The 16,145-nt window shown below is 39.1% G+C and overlaps 2 protein-coding genes across 3 annotated transcripts in view; one reads left to right on the top strand and one right to left on the bottom strand.

Annotated features, from left to right (window-relative positions):
• Window positions 1-9,402, bottom strand: part of LOC146320675 (DNA repair protein XRCC4-like) — a 30,689-nt gene extending 21,287 nt beyond the window's left edge. Inside the window, exons 1-5 of one of the 2 annotated variants that reach the window (XM_084729005.1) lie at window positions 9,334-9,402; window positions 7,339-7,413; window positions 6,415-6,502; window positions 2,773-2,914; window positions 1,868-2,058 (exon numbers count right to left, since the gene is read on the bottom strand). In XM_084729005.1, the coding sequence (XP_084585131.1) occupies window positions 1,868-2,058; window positions 2,773-2,911 (330 nt within the window). In that variant the 5' untranslated portion in view covers window positions 2,912-2,914; window positions 6,415-6,502; window positions 7,339-7,413; window positions 9,334-9,402. The remainder of the gene's footprint in view (window positions 1-1,867; window positions 2,059-2,772; window positions 2,915-6,414; window positions 6,503-7,338; window positions 7,414-9,333) is intronic. The other variant, XM_084729004.1, reaches the window with a different exon arrangement.
• An 89-nt stretch (window positions 9,403-9,491) lies between these two features.
• tmem167a (transmembrane protein 167A) lies at window positions 9,492-15,778 on the top strand. Its single transcript, XM_084729003.1, has 4 exons — window positions 9,492-9,578; window positions 11,337-11,446; window positions 14,689-14,723; window positions 14,818-15,778. Exons 1-4 carry the CDS (start codon window positions 9,576-9,578, stop codon window positions 14,886-14,888), a joined length of 219 nt encoding a protein of 72 aa, XP_084585129.1. The 5' UTR covers window positions 9,492-9,575; the 3' UTR covers window positions 14,889-15,778.
• Window positions 15,779-16,145: the final 367 nt, after the last annotated feature.

Raw genomic sequence — 16,145 nt, 5'->3', positions numbered from 1 at the left:
GACATGCTTTCATGTTGGGAACCGACTGTTTACATTAACACAAGATAGCTTCATCAAGTTTATGAGCTGTGGCCATTAGTCAACTACCTTATTGCTATTGGATGACTGAACAAACCGCATGATTTCTATCTGTGGCCTGAAGGCAACCAATCCTTTCTAATTCTGCTGTGATGTGGGGAGACTATAAACCTTATCTTTTTTAACAACCCCCTGTAAAATACAAGACTTCCTTTCTATTTTGTTGTATGTCATTACATGTGTTTATCCTCAGGGAACAGTGACATAAGGGAAGTGTATGGGTGTAAGGGTAAACTACTGATAGGTCTACATAGAACATAGAACAACTTTCTGAAATTGATCTTTACAGCAGATTCCTCAACACTTGAGTTTCACACAACCTGGTGCATCTCATAGATGGTTCATTACTACATGTCTGAAGCTAAGTTCCCAACATCAGTTCCAGTTCCAATATCACCCAATTAAGAGCCACAGAGCTGCAGTTCCAGTCCAACTTTGTGCCATATGTTGGCAGCAGAGGTTGAGCAGTTTCAAACTGTAGACTTAACAATGTGTTCCATCTACAAACAATGAAGTTGTGGACCAGTGTGAAAGTTTTAGTAGCAACTAGTGGTGAGTGGTTCAGATTCTAACCAACTTGCCTCACCCTCACTGCCAAGCATGTAAGAGAACCTATGGTGGCCACGAAAAACACGAAAGGCCCTCTCTAGCGGGTTTCTCTGTCCTGGGCTACTGTAGAAACATGCCGGACCAACATGGCAGCCTCCATGGAGGAGGATCCACTCCCTCTGTTGATATTAATAACTCATTCTAAACTAAAACACAGTGATTCTTATTTTCAGATGAGTATACATGAATGAATATTATACTTAATTTCTGCCATATTCTGCCAATACATGGACCTAAATCTTATACACTGGACCTTTAATAACTGCTGCAATTTTGATTCTTGTGCTACCTTCAGTTAGTGTTGGTGGCGTTGGTATAGGCATGTTGTCTCGGTTACTGTGACACAATGAAATGCCATCCAGAAAGGGCAGTTTGAAAAAGGTTGACAGCAGAAGTATGTCAAACACATTACAAAGTAATTTACCAGAAATATGCACTTGGAAATATATCAGACAGCCATGGAACTTCTTGCCCTCTACATCGCCATTACTGCGGTGCCAATGCAGCTAATCCATTGAAGAAAAAAGAAAGAAAAGGTTCTTTATTTTTTTATGCAGTACAGTTTTCTGTCTGAACACAGCCTTAAAGCTACTGTTCACAGGTATGCTTAAAGTTGACTACACTAACTTTAAAACCTAAAAATGTGAAGGTTTTATTGGCGTGACCATACTGTTAACAGTAAGGGTGTGTCATATCATACTGTTCACAATATATTGTTACAATTGTTTTCATGATAAGAAAAATTCATATGATGGCAATATTACAATTCATATCATTAATAGTGGTAATATTAAGGTAAGGGGAAGTGACTTTAGTAGCGTGAAAGTGGTTTGATTTCAAAAGATCGGATAGAAAATAATAAAACAAGTTAATATGTAGGAGGTGCAGTAAGGATGTAACAGCAAAAGGAGGCAATACAATTTCACCACCTCAAGCAGAAGCACTCTTTGAGCACAAGGAGAGCCAAAAATCCAACGAGAAGTGTTCAACGACTATTGTTAATTCTACATCAAAAATATTTTTCAGCAATTTGTCCTATCATCAAGAATATAGTGACTGCAAAATACCGTGAAATATTGTGAAATTGTTTTAGGGCCATTACGCCCACCCCTAGTTAACAGTGAGGACATTACAACACTCACATCATAATAATAAAATTCTACCTAAAGTTTGTGCTCACCAAGATGTCATTACAGGTCTTCTGATATGAGAGATGACAGTGATCTGGAGTGAGGTGGAAAGAATACACCTCCTCTACGCCTCGGCTCCTTCCTCCTTCCCCTCCTGTCAGTGCTTGAAGAAGATCCTCAACATATTTTTTCCTTGTGATTCCCATATCATCGGCTTCCCTTGTCACCTCGTCTTCTGAAACTGGACACAAAGAAGGCATTTTTCTCATTTTTGCATCATTTTTAAGTCGTACATCTGAGAGGAACCGACTTGGGGGGCAAAGAGGTGATAGCAGACTGCAGAGCAAAACTATAAACATTAATTATGTAGTAATGCATGAATGCACGTGAAAGCCGATTTAAAAGGAAGCATGCAGAGAAACCAAGGGGAATGTCATCAGCTGTTGCACAGCTGCTCACACGGGGTTGAGGGTCCCAATTAACACATCAAACACAGAAACACTGACAACCCAGAAGCCCGCACATAGCTGTCACAACCCCATCTCTGCCTGTCAGCTCTGCAGATGGACAGCAATAGAAAACTAAGGAGTAGTTATGTTCCAGGTGTCCTCCCAGAGAAAATGTACTCGTGATTACGCATGTGTAACCCCACACACACACACACGCACGCACACACACGCGCACACACACACAAAGACAAGCCTTGTAGAGTTTAATCTACATAAAACACCTGTAAGCTGCAGCACCAAAGTGAAGAGGGACGATGAAACAAGGTCACTGCTGTCCTTGTGGTTAAAGGACCAACAGTTACAATATTATGAGATGGGGTTCAGCCAGGTGCTTACAGAGTTTGGAAAATCTGATGAATAGCAGACAATCCTAGTCAATGGTCAAAAGATGCACATCTGTGTTGTGAATAATTCCTCAGTGTTTGACATGTTTTTGTTTTCTCTACCTTCTCCGATCCATGCTGAGTTGCCATCGGTGAGAGCTAATGTGAATCCAGCTCCTAAGTCTATGGCCCAGTCCACACGCAGGAAGTAAGGGGTGTCTGGATCAGTAGTTACAGTGATCTGTCGTACTGTACCACTCATGACCTGCAGAAAATCAAAGATGGAAATTAAGAAACTCTTAATAAGACGTCATTGTGAGTCATTTTTCCAGCAATGTGACAATTGCATTATGTTCAGGATGTTCCGTAGGTCAGCTATTAGTATTGCGTCCTAGGACCTCCCTCAAAGACATCCATTTTGATATTGTAAGGTTGTGGAAGTTGCATCAATGTGCCCCATTGTTTTACCACTTGGATTTGGTAATAAATGTCTCTGTGTGTGTCTTTAATGGGGGTCTCTCTGAGTCAGTGGAACCACATGGAGTTTAACAGGTTTTGGCAGGTTTTTGTGCAGGAGTGTGGGCTCTCTGACCACCAGCAAGGTAATTACATGCTGTTAAAGATAAATAGAAGAATATTAAAGCCTGAAAAGGCTTTAATACACAACTTTTGGTGTGTACATTTATCCAAAGATCTACAGTACATAAATTACTCACAGGATTTCTACACCTTTCCCAGTGTTAAATTAAAGCACCTAAAAAAGGACCACTTAAAGAAAAAAAAGTTGTTATTTAAGCTCTCTTCAAGCCACCAGACTCCTTGGACAAAATCAGTCATTTTACCTTGCAGAACACGGGAGTTGCCGACATACAGCTGCCTTGACTGGTTAGTTTATTTCTGTTATTGTGTGACTTTGGTGTTTTAACACATTAGTCCAGGTCTGAACTAACAAGACTTGCCGTGGATTGAGGCAGTGGTAGTGAAAAACTGTTTGGTCGAACAAGATTTCTTTTCAAAGGACTCTTGGAGGTGGTGGCTGTGAAGACAGCATTGAGGTAGCTTCAGTTTCCCGTTGAAACAGGCTGTCTGACGGCAAAGTGGTGAAAATGCTCTAAATATACAGTACACTAAACCTGACTGGAGCAGAGAAGTTTTGTTACACCCACTTGAGTGGAACAACTAATATGGACTTTCTATGACTGGTTTGTGGGAGTAATTGCATAATTTTCATAATAAATGATAAAAATAAATACCATATTTGGAATTTGAATTAAAACTGAATTCTAATACTTTTTAGATGAGAACATGAATAACATGTTTAGAAGGCTATTGTGTATTTCCAGTGGCTTTTAGCTCTCAAACCAAGTTACACTGTAGATAACGAAAATGAACCATTATTATGAAGCTGTGTGAACTTTTTCTAATCTCAGACCTACTTAGATTTTGGTGGATAGTTTGGGAGTAATGTGACCTTTCCAGAAGAATGCAAGTCCTGCAAGTCCTGCATTCAGTTACATGTAAGGAACTGTACTGATGTGAGTGAAGGAGTAACCTGTCAATCATCTATTGCTACAGTCTAGCACATCTAAGGCTGATTCATCCATGGGCATGCCAGACCGCAATGAGCAAAGCAAAACTCGTGGGATGCATGCTCTTAGAATTACTTTATAGTGTTTGCCAATACTAAACTGTTCAATGAGTATACTGAGCAAGCTTGTTTGGTAATGTCACCATGCCCTAAGGCTAGCTGACTAAGTCCTGAAGTTAAAGTCAAGTCTCTAGCCAGAAACAGCCAATGTTAAACAGATCAGTTACAAAAGATGTTAATCTAAGGCTCACAATATGATCCATGAGACTGTTCTGAAATGTCCTTTTGGTTTTCTGGCCATATATATCGTTTTTCTTGTCAAAGGGCTTGAGAAACTTTTACTTGATTACGGATGTCCAGGCCATAACGTGTCATTACTGCTTCCACGTGAAGTGAGAGGTGAGTTGGATATCTTCCATGCTTAACTACAGGGCAAAGTGTGTGGAGATGGAAGGAAAAGGACAGCTAAATTGGCAGTTAGCCGAGCTGGACATGTTTGAAAAAATGAAAATGAGCGCCTTCGGACACTGTGCTATAAGTTAGGATGTGACAGCACGTTTTTTTTTTTTTTTTTTTGTCCCCCACCATATACGCTGACAGAGCAGGTGGTCAAGGTTATTCAACGTGAGACATACAGCAGAGATGTGACATAGGCATGCACATGTGCCCTCTCCAGTAAAGAACCGTGCAACAGATTAAAGTTGACCCTTTGTGCTTCAAAAAGGGGTGTGGCTGGATGAAAAGGCTGAACACGATGAGGGAGCTGAAGGGTTCAACTTTAACCTCATAAAGTGAGCCCAGCTACTCATTAGTTACTGTAACATCTGTTGCGCAGGGACGATGACCCTGTGGTAATGACAGAAGGACACTCCAATTAAACAAACAGCGCAGTCTGTCAAGAATGGAGAGCTAAGCAAAACCTTCAAAGTCACTCCTGAACTCTTCCTGTTCAGTTAATTGATCAGCAGACACAATCACTGGAATGCTTAAATTATCAACCAATGCTCGCCTGCAGCCTTGACATACAGCCTTCATCCTCTTGTCTTTCTCCCTCTGTAATTTTTTTGCTCAGCCTTTTCATTGTCATTTCTTCAGCATTGCCACATATGAAGACTGTAAGACATAACTGTGAGCAGGAAGCACTGAGCACAAAGAAAGCCTTTTAATTATGCATCTTGTGTCTTAAATGAGGAGCTCATACAGAGCAGAAAAAAGCCAAGGCAGTTAACTGTCTCTTTAATGGGCCGTGATAATTAGGCAGGTCCTCTCACTGTCCTTTCACTGGGCTTTCCCCTCATGCTTTCTCCAATACAATGGTTTTAAGATGAAAAGGAAAACTCTTTGGCTTGTCCACTATTATCATGATCAGTCAGGGATTGAAGGGCTGCTCTAAACAGAATCAGACTCTGCCAAAGCTTATTACTCATCATTCTTTCCAAGTATTGGCCATCTTAAGCCACTTGACAAATGGAAAGCAAATATAACGCATAGTAAAATAAATCTGGCTTAACTGTATATCTAAAAATCTATCAGAACCGGCATATACAATGATCATGTAAGGGAAAGAATTAGTGGAGTGTCACCATAACTTGACTGATGCATGCCTGAACATAACAACAGAAATCACAGTGATTTAGTCATGGACACTTTTAATACTTTGGCCATATTCTTACTGCTTACAGTTGAGAAAGTGATGTAGTAGCAATGGGTCAGGGTCATGTTCCACCAAGTGAAAATAATGAATTTCAAGCAAAAAAAATGGTTATGGGCCTTTTAATGTTTATTCATATTATCCGATAAATAACATTTTTATTAAAGCTTGTTTATTAACTGGACCCTGGCCATCTGTCATTTCACAATGTTCCCCACAGGCAAAGCAAGTTGAGCTGATGACACTGCTGGCTGCGATGACACTTTTAAACTGCTGGGTGACAAATTAAGTGAGAACAGAAGCTGAGCAACATAAGAGCTACTGCTGCCAGCAAACTTTAGCTAAAGAAGTTGTAAAGCATCAGTGCTTCTACACAGAAAATGTACGCTTGATAGTTTAGTGTTACAAGTCAAAGGCCTAAATTTACATAATTTAGTGTAGATCTAACTGAAATCACACACTTAAGTTAATAACACATTTCAGAATAGAAACTGCACCACACTACCAGGGGACTCCAGTAGCTCACCTGGTAGACTGTTCATGTACTGAGGCTGAGTCCTCGCTGTGTGTCAGCCTCTCTCTCCCCCAGCTTTCCTGTCTTCACTTCAGCTGTCCTATTAAAGACAGAAGAAAAAGGTGACTGCAGATAATTAAAAAAAGAAACTGTACCACTTGTTGTTTGCAAAGAAAAAAGGTCTCCAGTCTACAGCAACAAACAGGAATGAGCCACAGCTGAACAGCCATCACACCAACTTCAGCTCTGCATTCAAATCATTGAAGAGATGACTAATTTCAACAAGAGGGCAATCCCTTTAAACAAACATACATCGGTTTGTCCTCCTGACCTCAGCTCTTCCGTACAATGCTGCATACAACAACTTGCTGCTAAACCTAGATTCAGCTGCACAATAACAGGTCATTTCCACATCTCCAATATTCACACAGGAATAAGTTACACTTAAAACCTAAGCCATGCTCAGCCACAAGTGGTGTGCAATTCTCAGTGAAGATTATGGTTGTGAAAAAGTATAAAGACCCTGGCACAATACAACCTGTGACAGCACAACAGTGGGCAGGTAATCAGCCTAGCTTTCATTCTCATCTGCTCTGTAGTTTGCAGATTTTGTTGAAGGGTAAATACTGCACAGAAACTACGTGACCATTGTCCCTGCAGTACTTCCAGTATCATGTTGTCTACCATCAAAACTCAAAAAGAAAATCTACTATTGCTTAAAGAATGTTTTAGTCTTAGCATCAAACTATGAATCTCAGTCTCACCTGATGTTCTCTCTCAGAAATAAAGATTGCATATACCAAGTCTACATCAAGCCTCAATTTGACCACCATATCCAGGCGTGCATGTACTGTATTGTACCCTAAATTGGTCAGTGCATTGTTGACTATAAAACTTAAACATATTAAGAGGAATGTGAATCTGTTTAAAGCTTACACTTCCTTCCTCTCTCTCTTCAAATCGCTCTCCATTCGAGGAGGGGTTTTTTTCACTAAGTTTCCATCTGCGCTCCTGCAATAAAATATGCAAAACATTATTCATGTGTGGTTTACAATCTGACAGATTTCTTCTTACATGAAGAGATTTCTAGGAGTGTCTGTGAATGAAGGGTCGAGGGAGATTTGTGAAACATGGTTTAAATGCAATCAAGATGCTGTTGTGGCCTGTTGGAGGGAGGAGACTTCATTGTGAAAATGCTGAAATAAAAGTGGACCACAAAAATTTCTGCTTTAAGTCACCAGAAGAGAATAAGGTCTAGGCCACTGACCCAGATTATGAATAAGAGTCAGATTTCTCTATATGCTGTTTTTTTTTAAACTTTTATTTATTTATTTACTTTTTGAAATTGTGTTGTATGGCATACTTATCTATAATCAGTGCATTAGCTACAGTAGGTGGTGGTCGCATGCCCCCAGCTTGGAGAAGCAGCAGGAGTACCACTGTAGGAAGCTAAACAATACTGCTGAGGACAGGGTCGGTCTCTACAGTTAACCCATCCTAGTATATGGAGCAGTGGGCAGCCCCTGTGCAGCACCCAGGGACCAACTCTAGTTCTAAGCCAATGCCTTGGTTAGAGGTAGAGGAAACCGGAGGAGGAAGTGAAACCCACACAAAAACAACAAACTCCACACAGAAGGGGCCTGCCCAAACCAAGATACAATCCTATGAACTTCTTGCATCTTGTCGCTCAAATATAATTAGAAATAAGTCAAATATCACCAAAATGTTTAGAAATCCAGAATTATCAATTATATATAATAAGCAAAATATCACTCACAGAAATGTTATATTGCAGAACATGGGAGTTGCTGGTCCACCGCTGCCTTGACTGGTTAATTTGTTTGTTCCTGTGTGACTTCATTGTTTAAAATGGTCAGTTCAGATTCATCAAAGTCACACAATGAAACAAACTAACCAATCAAGAAAGCAGTAGACCAATACTCTCATGGTCAGCTAGGTAAAAATACTGTTGCCAGCTGTTTGGCAACGGAGTCTGATGGCATTGGAGAGAGATAAATTTATCTTATATTGCCTATCAGCAATTTCCTGGCAGAAAAGTATAGCAGTGATAATATTCTAAATATAACATACACTTAGACTGAAGTTAATATTTTTAGTTAGGCCTAGGAATTTTCTTGTTTTGTCATTCTTTTCTCATTTTAAGATTAAATTTGAGTTTCCTTATTCAATAAAAGCCTCCACCAGACAAAACACTGTCAAATGAGGCATAATTGCTGATAACTAATTATTAGAATTATTTGTTACATTCTTAATGGCAATGGATTAATAATTAATCCTTAACAACTTTGGCCTTTTTTGGCGGCTAAAATTAATTTTGCTGCTGACCCTGTCCACACTGGTATATTGCTTAGCTTCCTACTTCAGTGATTCTGGTACTTATTCAAACTGGGGGCGAGCTGACTGCAGGCAATACACTATGAATAAGTACTTCAGTCAAACCTACTTCAAAAATCACAACTATCTATTTTGACATGAAATAATAAGAGTAAACACAGGTGTTACCAGTAATACTAATTAAGTTTCCCTTACATTTGCATGCTGGCTCACTGAAAGGCTCTGCTACACTAAATGGAGCAGGACCTTTATCACTGACAACACCTGTGTCCACCCTCCTGTTTCATATCAATATGGCTGCCACGTATTAAAGAAATATCTAGGCATGACCTTTGCTACATAATACTGATGTTCATTTCCCTCTCTTTGCCATGATACCTCATATTTTATATTTTAATAAAGTAGCTATAAATGCAGATGATACCCACTTAACAGCACGGTGCCAAATCTTTAACGTGCAGCAGTGGATCTCTCGCTTTCATATTAAAATGGTTTTCTTAACAATCAGACAAAATTCACTTTAATTTTGTTGTGGATAAAAGACTTAACGTTACTAATTTTCCTCGGGAGACTTACGGTACAGTATGGTTCAATTACTGCGACGTCCAAGTGAAGCACGTTTTGTATGAAACTGAAAACACTGCCGCTTACTCTGTTGACAGTTTTTGACAGAAGTTTCAACTTTCAACTCTTGTGTTTTAAGCCAATCAGCAAAGACAGTTTTGTGGCGCAACGCGTATGTACGTAAACCTATTTGGTTACGTTACGTAAGTTCCCAGAGAACAGGAAGTGTGATGTGGCTTTGACTCACAACAAAAATGGTAAGCTTGCTTTTATTAAGAAAGTGCTTCTATTCGTTTACACCGTCTCAAAATATAACCTTTAACACATATTCTACTTGTAATCTGTATCGGCAATACACTGTGACAACATATAATACAAGCATGCGTTGTAAAACGGCGTATAGTAAATGCTAAACTACCTAGCTAGCATTGACTAGTATTGGCTAGCTAGGAAAGGCTAAGCTTTTAGCCTATATAGTTAGCGATCGCATTATGTTTATGTTTTTATATATCCTTACATCATAGATTAATATCATCACGTTATTTCCTGTCGTATATTAGCGACAGTCGTTTGATACATAAGCTTAAATTATCTCGGATGAATACGATGCATGCGAGCATCGCAATGTTTGGAGGTGTTTGCCACGTAGCTCCTGCATAGTACAGGGTGCATGCATTTGAATATGTGTGGGGTTGAACTAGTAGCAACATACTGTGGATAGGCATGACACGGTTGTTGTTTATAAGCATGCAAAAACGGGAATTTATAAGTGAGGTGATTATTAGTGTTAAAAGTATTATTAGTGCAAAAAATTTTAGAGGAATTAACATTAATTTTGTCAACAATTAGGTCATGGTAATGATACAGTGCTAATTTGCTGTGGCAGCAGTGTAATAAAGCCATGTAAGTACAAGACTAAATGAACGACATAAATCTTACGTATACACTTTAGTGTCAAAAAGGTAAATTCTGCATTTTAAGAAGAGCAAAAACTATACCACCCCAGAATGATACTCAGAATAGATTAATGCACCTATTTCTGAGTTGACACAGAAGTTGCATCAAAAACATTGCAAAGTTCTCTGGTATCTTTGGAGAGCCACAGTTTTTCAAGAATTAAAAGTAATAAGCTACAGTAATTATGATGCGTTATTATTCATATATTTATATTATATCCGCATTGTTGAATGCACTTACTGTAAATCACTTTGCACTAAAGTGTCAGATAAATAGATGTTGTAATGTGTTGTAAAAAAACAAAACAGCTGGTTACAACTGTAAACATCTACGTCTGTCTATGAGATGTTTAGTATTGTTGGCCGGCTAAGCTTCACTCCACTGTATATTTGTAGTTGAACCGCATTTCCTAACTTAACATGGCATGCTTGCAAAACAGCACACTCACTAAGTCATAACCAACCGGGTAAAAGCTAACTTTGCCAATCTGGTAAACTATGATTTCATCATAATCTCATTTAGAATTGCTCACCATGTCAGGAGCATCAGCAGAAACACACAGGTGGTAAAAATCTGGACAATTATGCTTTTAATACACAGACAACAAACAGTGAGTCACAAAATCTGAAACTGAGTCAATGTTATGAAGTATAGTGAGTGTGATGAAGTGGAGTGCACAGTTTGCTATAGCATACAAATAATCTACATAGCTCAAAATCAGACAGAGCATGTTGAGGGTCTGTTTTGGTATACAGCAGTATGAGATTTTGAAATTAATTCAGAATCTTATGTACGTACTTGAAGATGATTGTTTTTCCTCTCAGGCTGTGGTAAAATCTCTCTCTCCCCCAATCTGGCGTTAAGCCTTTGACAATCATAACTGCAGCAGCAGAATGAACAGCTGGAACAACATTCCTCCCAACAAGTCACATAACGTCACTTTTACAGAAAATTAACTGTGAAATCAGTGGTTTTAATTTGTATGACCTATTGCTCATTATCTCCACCAGATCAGACTGAACATCACTTATAACGTATCATTTTCTTTGATCTTGCAGTCGGCCATTTTCAACTTCCAGTCACTGCTAACCGTGATTCTCCTCCTGATCTGCACCTGTGCCTACATCAGAGCGCTGGCTCCCAGCCTGCTAGACAAGAACAAGACTGGGTATGATCAGATGCTATTCCAGATACTTAACAATGAAGCTGCCATTTTGAAGTCTTCAAAGTGATTAACTGACCCTCCCAAACACATCTTTGTGTCTTTGAATGGCACACAATACCATCCTAAAATCATAACCAAATCACTTAAGTGTTACTACACTCATCATCTACAATATGCTGTGTTGCTTCGATCAGTGCGTCAACACACTAGTGAACCAAAGCTTGTTCACTTTAAATTTCTTTATCCTATTATTAGTATTTGCTTATAACAATGTATTTCAAATGCATTATTTGGATTCTGTAAGGTATAAAATGTGTTATTAAACCAAATAGTTCCTGTTAAAAGGATTTTAATTGCTTTTGACTTTTCGAACAACAGCGTTTTTGCCAAATGAGCAAGGTCAGAATTTAGCAGTATGTTTTGGCCCACAGTTTAATGTTAGCATTTCCTGTACAGGAAGAGAAGGGTTAGGATTAGTCACAGCATACATGGAAGCAGTTAAAATGAAAACATGGCCTCGAAACAAAGTATAAGTCCAAGCCTCAGGGTAGAATAAGGACATTGAAAAAAATCACATCGTAATCTTGTGGCCCCCAGAATTTCAGCTTGCTCTCAGCAATCACTGACAGTGCTAAGGCAGATGATAAGGCAAATTATTTTTTACGTCATGTAAGTACTATACACTTTGCTCAGCTCTTCAAGGCCCTGTCATGATCAGTTTATCTAATTTTAAAAAGTTGGGTCCAAGTAGTTTACTAAAGCAGTTTGCTTTCTGTCTGTGGTAGAAAATCAACAACATTTACCAACAAGAAATGGTCTGTGATAAAGCTGCTTGTGCTGCTCTTTGTAATAATGCAGTGTATGTATATTTAAGCCCTATAATTTAAAATGATCCTCCCTCTGCAACTTAATATAGCTGCTACAGACACTTGCTTATTTTTCCAACTAATAAGCAGCTCCTCATCGAGGCGAGTAAAGTAGCAGAAGGCTTAATTTTTCATCATTACTGGATCATTATTATTCTTGGATGTACAAACTCCATGATTCACTTGTAATAAGTCTGGCACAGCCCAGGAACAGCCGCACACATTCTCACACACTTGCTCACACACTCCATTGGAGCAGGGAGGGACATCCTCTTCAGACAAACTCATGAGACTGAGAGTGGCAGATGGGGTGATTTAATAGTTCTCCCTCTTGATTGATTTGTTGTCTGAGGCTTGAGCCGCAATTTGTGTTGATCTGGTGCCACACATTATGCAAATAATTCCTGTGTGGTAGAATCTGAGGCGAATACCAGCTCTAGGCTAATTCTAAGAATTAATGTTTTGTACAGAAAAACATGCATACATTATAAAGAATATTAGTTTGTCTAAATTGTAGAAAATCGACCTTTAAACCAGGCTATTGTAGTTCAATAAAAGAGAATCTGACAATGGGATGCTGACACCATCTGGTCAGTTTGAAAGTTGAAGAAATTTGGTGCACTGATACACTTGCAGGCACACACACAGACCTTCACACAGGCCAACAGACGCAGCAAAAAAGTGAAGGTCTGGAAGGCTACATTTGCCTCAGCTGTCACGAGAGATAATGCGACTTACTTGTTGTCCCCCTCTCTTCCTCTGTGCACATTCCTTACATGGAAATAGACATCTGATGGCTGCCTGGGTTTTGTAGAAAGGTGATCATGGTCATCAAGTGTTGACAGAGGTCTGACTAGCAGTTACTGTTTCTACAACATATCACTCCAGCAACCTGCTTCTTTTTTTTAGCTTTTAATATCATAACAACAGAGTAATTTTTGCCTGTTTTTTTTATTGCAGTAAAAGGACAGTTCACATTTACAAACGAGTAAAATCAGGATGGCTACAAGTCCTTAAAAAGTCATGAAATGTCTTAAACTGTGTTTGATAAGGCCTAAAAGCAGCTGCAAGGGCAAAGTGACTGTACATTTAATCATTGGTGAAATGAAATGAATGAAGTTGAATTTGAATGCCTCTGTTATTGTGTCACACTTTTTTAGGGGTTTTGTGTTTGCAAACTTTGTCCCCTGGGAACCACCGTAGTTGGTAGGGGAGGGTTTCCGACTAGGAACTCTTCATCAGCAGAGTGTTTAGCCCTCCCGATTATGTTGACTTGCTCAGATTTTGTCAATTTGATCATTTTTCCATGAGGTACTGTAGTGCTGCTAATATGCCCTGGCCCCTTAAAATCTCTCTGCAAATGAAAGAAACCATGTTGGTTTGGTACAGACCCCAACAAATGTCACATCATCACAATCTTAATAGGATTTTTTTCTCAGTAAAAATTAAGATTGTAATGCAAAAATGATCATTCCCACCGATAGCAATCAGTATTTCAGACAGGATAATCACAATAGAACTGTGAAATCGCACACATTGTGTAGAATATCATCCCCATTGGCTGCAACACAGCTGTACCAAGTGGAATCAAGCTGGTAATGTGTCAGGATAGCCTTTACCTATTTATTTAAAATCCATGTATAAACTGTAAAATAGAACAGTGATTCCCAGATGTGGTGTGCTGTGGGGTTTGACTAAGCAAAAATGTCACTTTTCATTTACTAGATTAGTACTTTGCAAATTCTGTATCCTAAAAAAAAATTCTTTAAAATTTTTCTAGCAATGTGAACCCTGATTTTAACTGTTCCCACGGTTACTGAATGATGGGATTAGAGCATGACACATCAAAGGCCCTGATTGATTATTTTATTTCTCCACCCACTCTCCAGTAACTCAGCCTCTGATTACTCATTATCTACCCTGGTTAGGTTAAAGGCTACAGTGCATGCATATGAATATATGTGCACCATGAGATTTTCACTTGCCCTTTGGTGTGCCTTGGATAGTAAAAGTTTGAAAACCACTGAAACTAGAGAACCACAGTAATGATGCATGGGTCTAAATGACTTAAGATATATTTATTTCACACTACTAATATATTTAGGCAGATGTTATTTAACTCAATCAGTTATTGCCATTTTGCCTTACCTTTAAATTGGAACTGACGGTATGTTTTATTGTAGAAGAGTGCGCCAGTATTTTCACATTTGGTTTTTTATTTTAATGCAAAAATTGACCTTAAATTTGATAATACAGTGGCATTAAAAAGACTTAAGAAGTCTTACAATTAATTTACTGATACATGTAGATGCCCTGAAAATAAACGGATGCAAAACAATTCTTCCTGCTTGTAATTTCTATAATTATTTTATCTTTTAGGCTTCTAGGAATTTTCTGGAAGTGCGCCAGAATAGGTAAGCTTGCACCAAGTCATACTGTTTCTCATAATATCAATGAAATGTTGCTAAATGATGCAGCCTCTAATTTAACATGATTTCTTTTGTCCAGGTGAGCGGAAGAGTCCCTGGGTGGCGTGCTGCTGTGTCATCATGGCTTTTAGCATACTGTTTCTACAGTAGCAGTCCAAAGGAAACCACAAATGGGAACACTGGGGGAAATAAACGGACAAGGCATGGACAGTACCATCCCAGAAGCACAACAGGACCTGCAGTGGTTGTCACTTAGATAATGTAAAAACGGAGACCCGTCATCACTCGCCGCAGCCACGGAGAGAGAAAATGTGTCTGTGTGGGGGAAGGGATGGGAGCTGATATCCCCAGTGAGTGTTTCTAGATCCCTCCACGGACTTCCAGGTCTGTCCTCGTGTTTGCTTGTGTGGAATGTTTACTCCGGATGTATGTGTGTGGGGGGCCAATGCTTTCTGTTATCTGCCATTTAGCAAGAAGGAAAGAATTCACATTCTGGCGTCATTTGTGGGATCAAATGATACATTTGTTTGTCGAAACATTTCAGACAGATTTGTTTTTCCCCTTTGAGTTTGTCACATTTATATTGACCTGTTTGAAATTCTCCACAAAAAGGACCTTCATAAGTGTTTATAACTATTGTGCTATTCACATGGAGGCTTATATTTGTAACAAGGTGTGACTTTGAGTCATCTCAGCACCTTCTTTGTAACCCGTGCCCTGTTTGTTGTATCCAGAAATGGTGATCAGATTCCACAGCAAACAAATGACAGTATAGCTCTTCAAGTGTCTAATTGTCCCCCATATTCGCCTCAAAGAGCTACTGATGTTTTTAAAGTCAGTCAGTTTGCCGCTATTTATTATTAAAGAACCTTTTTGGAAATCTGGTTTGAGAAGGTTGGTTTTTGTCATTTAATCTCAACCACTTTGATTGTTGACACCTGTTTATATGTCTGTTGTGATAATGCCACACTGCAAGATGAAGTGTCATTAACAGTGAACAAATCGAACATGCAAAATACACAATCATGATTACCTGTAAACCTTTTGTCAATCTTCTCTCTTACAAGGACTTGATTACACAAACTGTGAATGTTAGACTACAGCAGCTGCAGAGTCAGACAAAACAGTTTGATTAGAAAGCAGTGTCCCTCCAGTTGTGAGCTTGCAGATAATAAACTGTTTGTCTCCTCCTCTGCTTCCAAGTGTGTAGGAGAAACTAAGGTGGACATGACACTCACAAAAGACATGAAAGGCCATATCTAGAGCCAGTGTTTGGTTTGCCTATCTTGGGCTACTTAAGCAGCATGGTGGTTCAACATGGCAGACTGTTTAAAGGACCCATCCCCTGTCTAGTTATGTGCACCTCATTCGAAGGCAACAAAAACACAGTAGGCTCGTTCGAGGTGA

The sequence above is a fragment of the Lutjanus erythropterus genome, chromosome 10, assembly GCF_056507025.1.
Source record: "Lutjanus erythropterus isolate fLutEry1 chromosome 10, fLutEry1.hap2, whole genome shotgun sequence".
Classification (NCBI taxonomy): domain Eukaryota; kingdom Metazoa; phylum Chordata; class Actinopteri; order Lutjaniformes; family Lutjanidae; genus Lutjanus; species Lutjanus erythropterus.
Note: the sequence above shows the minus strand (reverse complement) of the source record. Positions and strands in the feature narration are given on the sequence as shown.

Bases quoted from the DNA above. Each gene is read 5' to 3' on its own strand.
- tmem167a (XM_084729003.1), top strand. The intron at 11,447-14,688 runs GTATGATCAGAT...TTTATCTTTTAG, and splicing joins CTAGACAAGAACAAGACTGG to GCTTCTAGGAATTTTCTGGA. The intron at 14,724-14,817 runs GTAAGCTTGCAC...TCTTTTGTCCAG, and splicing joins CTGGAAGTGCGCCAGAATAG to GTGAGCGGAAGAGTCCCTGG.